At 38.9% G+C, this 2,921-nt stretch overlaps 1 protein-coding gene across 1 annotated transcript; it reads left to right on the top strand.

Moving 5' to 3' along the window:
- The first annotated feature begins 362 nt into the window (after window positions 1-362).
- On the top strand, window positions 363-1,509 carry LOC126803132 (uncharacterized). Its single transcript, XM_050530889.1, has 3 exons — window positions 363-446; window positions 968-1,091; window positions 1,208-1,509. Exons 1-3 carry the CDS (start codon window positions 393-395, stop codon window positions 1,405-1,407), a joined length of 378 nt encoding a protein of 125 aa, XP_050386846.1. The 5' UTR covers window positions 363-392; the 3' UTR covers window positions 1,408-1,509.
- Window positions 1,510-2,921: the final 1,412 nt, after the last annotated feature.

Here is a 2,921-nt window from a genome sequence, read left to right as displayed (position 1 = left end):
ATAGGAAATTAGATTTTGTTTTTTTTTTCCTTTTGTGTTCAGTTCATTTAGTTGATTTGACATTTTGAATTGTATTCTTGAAACTTTCCTATTGGATTCGCTTTTTGACTATCCAGAGGCACACCATTTGGTTTTTTTTTCTTGTAATCCTATCTTATTAGATTAAATATGGATGAATCAGTATAGCTTCAAGGATATCGGCCTTCAATATGCATTCCAAGGACTGTCTGTAACATAATTTTTTATATTCCTAAATTTTGTGGTTGAAATTTAGGTATAGTATCATTTGTTCGCCTGAGGCTAACCTTCTGAATCAGCCAAACATTTTTATACAAATTCACTACCAAGTAATCATTTGTCCCAGAAGTGGTCAACATTTCTTCAGTTATGAAATGATGCAATATATTGATTATGCTACAAAATGCCAGCTCTCAATATACTCAGAAGTGAGTTTATCTTCCTTTAGCATTTTCTTGTAGCTTTGTTCATTTTCATTAGCTAATTATAGACCATCGATGTAAGACCTAAACAGCGCCCCTAATATCCTTTTACTTGTGACCTCAGAAGTTGCTCCTAATAATCTTAATAAGGAGTTCCATATTTATGATAATAAATGGTTTGAAGACTCAATTTCCAGGACAGGCAATTTGGGGTTTCTTTTGTGGAAGTTGGAACTTTTGTCTTGCAGGGTTTGTGTCTCGATAATCAACAGTCTGGTACATTTGAGTTGTTGTAACCTTCAGAGTATTCATTCTACTGTCCATAACATACCTGGAAAATAAGCTTTCAGTTTACCAGTTGTAATGTATATCAGAGGAGAGACTTGCTGGCTTCTGTTCTTCTGTTCAAACCGTTACTTGTAAACCTTCCCTTAAATTAAGAAAAAATATGATCCCTTTTGTAGGTTTATTCGTAGAAGATCTTTCTGCATACATTTGCTGACATTAAAATTTACCCATGTATATAGGAATTTCAAACCATCAAACTCAGAAAGAGAGCTGATTGGTCCCACAAGTGTAATAGAACTACAGTTACCCCTAGGAGACTTCACTTTTTAGGGGAGAGTTCAAAGACACTGCCTTCTTATCAGGGTAAATTTCTGAACTATGTCTGAGATAATTGCTTTTTGAAAAACCAAAGTTCTTGGACAATTGATTACTTGGTAGTGAATTTGTATTGCTTATGAGTTGAAACGTATCAATTGCAGTAACTTTTCCCGATGAAAGCTCCAACTTAGAGGAAAGCACTACCATGTCTATGCCTGAGGATAGTACTGAATTTACTGATATAGAGATGAACATGGAAGCTGGCCAAGCTGGGATTGACAAAGAACCCCAAAATTTGAGCAGTGACCTAGAGGCATTGATACATGTAGATTCAGATGAGTATCATTTTCTCCACCAATGATTAAGCATTGGTAATTGGGATTGAGGATTAAGTTTTTGCTAAATAGAAATTGTGATGAGCAACAATTGCCACCAAGAATGAAGCTATCCTGCCATTGGTATAATTTCTTACCCTGCCCAAATATGCATTTCAGTACTTTTTAACTCCCAAGGTTTCTAGTTTGATTTTTTTTATTTGTGCCTGGATGGGAAAAGAGGTCATGAAAGTGAATCAGATTTCCAACATGCAGAACTTTTCGATTGAATAGTCACCAAAGCATAAACAATAAAAACATCTGAGTATTATATTATGAATGATATTCTGCAGCAGACATGGAACATCTGCAAGTAATTTAAGCAAATCATATGGTGATAATGGTTTCAGAGTACATTGGATACAAGTCATACAACAGGGTGGTAAAGCAAATACAAGACAGAATACATCAGCTCAATTGGTTCATTATTTCAGTCCATCAAACAAGTAAAGGAGCACACATAGAATTGCACGAAACACACTCCAAGGAACCTCTATTCCAGCATTACTGTATTCTCAAACATCGCCTGATCACAAGTTTATATCTGGATAGAGTAGTTACCATTCATCCTCCTATCTCTCCTCGCCGAAAGGCTAGTGTTTCCATCCACCCGGTCTCCCCTCACCATAAGGTGGTTCATCCCTTCCACCATGTCTTCCCTCCCCATAAGTTGGTTCATCCCTTCCACCATGTCTTCCCTCCCCATAAGTTGGTTCATCCCTTCCACCATGTCTTCCCTCCTCATAAGGTAGTTCACCTCTTCCACCATGTCTCCCCTCCTCGAAAGGTGGCCTCTCCTCCCCATAAGGTGGTCTCTCGCCCCTGAAAGGTGGCCTGTCTTCCCCGCAAGGTGGTCTGTCCTCCCCGAAAGGTGGCCTGTCTTCCCCACAAGGTGGTCTGTCCCCCCCGAAAGGTGGCCTATCTTCCCCGAATGGTGGCCTGTCTTCCCCATAAGGTGGTCTGTCGCCCCCGAATGATGGCCTATCTTCCCCATAAGGTGGTCGGTCACCCCGGAACGGTGGTCTCTCCTCCCCATGAGGTGGTCTCTCCTCACTATAAGGTGGTCTTTCATCCCCATAAGTCGGCTCATTCCTTCCACCATGTCTACCCTCCCCATAGGACGGTTCATTCCTTCCACCTAGTCTCTCCTCTCCATGAGATGATTGTTTCCATCCACCGGATACCTCCTCAAAATCAATCTATCCAAATATGATGATTGTTTTGTTATTGGCACCAAGCAAGTAAACCACAAACAAACTTGTTTTTGCATTTTTCAAAATATCTCAATTTTTATGGATTTTTTTATAAAGTAAACATAAAAAAAATTATAAGGAATGAAATTACTTAGCCTTACACCTCACACTTAATTTACACATTGTCCTCAATGTGCCGTGAACAATAGTGAAACAAATATAAGGTATAAACTATGTATATTATTTACCACATGCTAGTCAATACAAACTAACCAACACAATTGCCTAGCAAGCACCTCACACTTAAA

The sequence above is a fragment of the Argentina anserina genome, chromosome 7 (genome assembly GCF_933775445.1).
Source record: "Argentina anserina chromosome 7, drPotAnse1.1, whole genome shotgun sequence".
NCBI classification, from domain to species: Eukaryota; Viridiplantae; Streptophyta; class Magnoliopsida; order Rosales; family Rosaceae; genus Argentina; species Argentina anserina.
Note: the sequence above shows the minus strand (reverse complement) of the source record. Positions and strands in the feature narration are given on the sequence as shown.

Coding starts and splice junctions, on each gene's coding strand:
- LOC126803132 (XM_050530889.1), top strand. CDS start 393: ATGATGCAATATATTGATTATGCTACAAAATGCCAGCTCTCAATATAC. Junction 447..967: donor AGCTCTCAATATACTCAGAA/GTGAGTTTATCT, acceptor CCATGTATATAG/GAATTTCAAACCATCAAACT. Junction 1,092..1,207: donor GACACTGCCTTCTTATCAGG/GTAAATTTCTGA, acceptor TATCAATTGCAG/TAACTTTTCCCGATGAAAGC.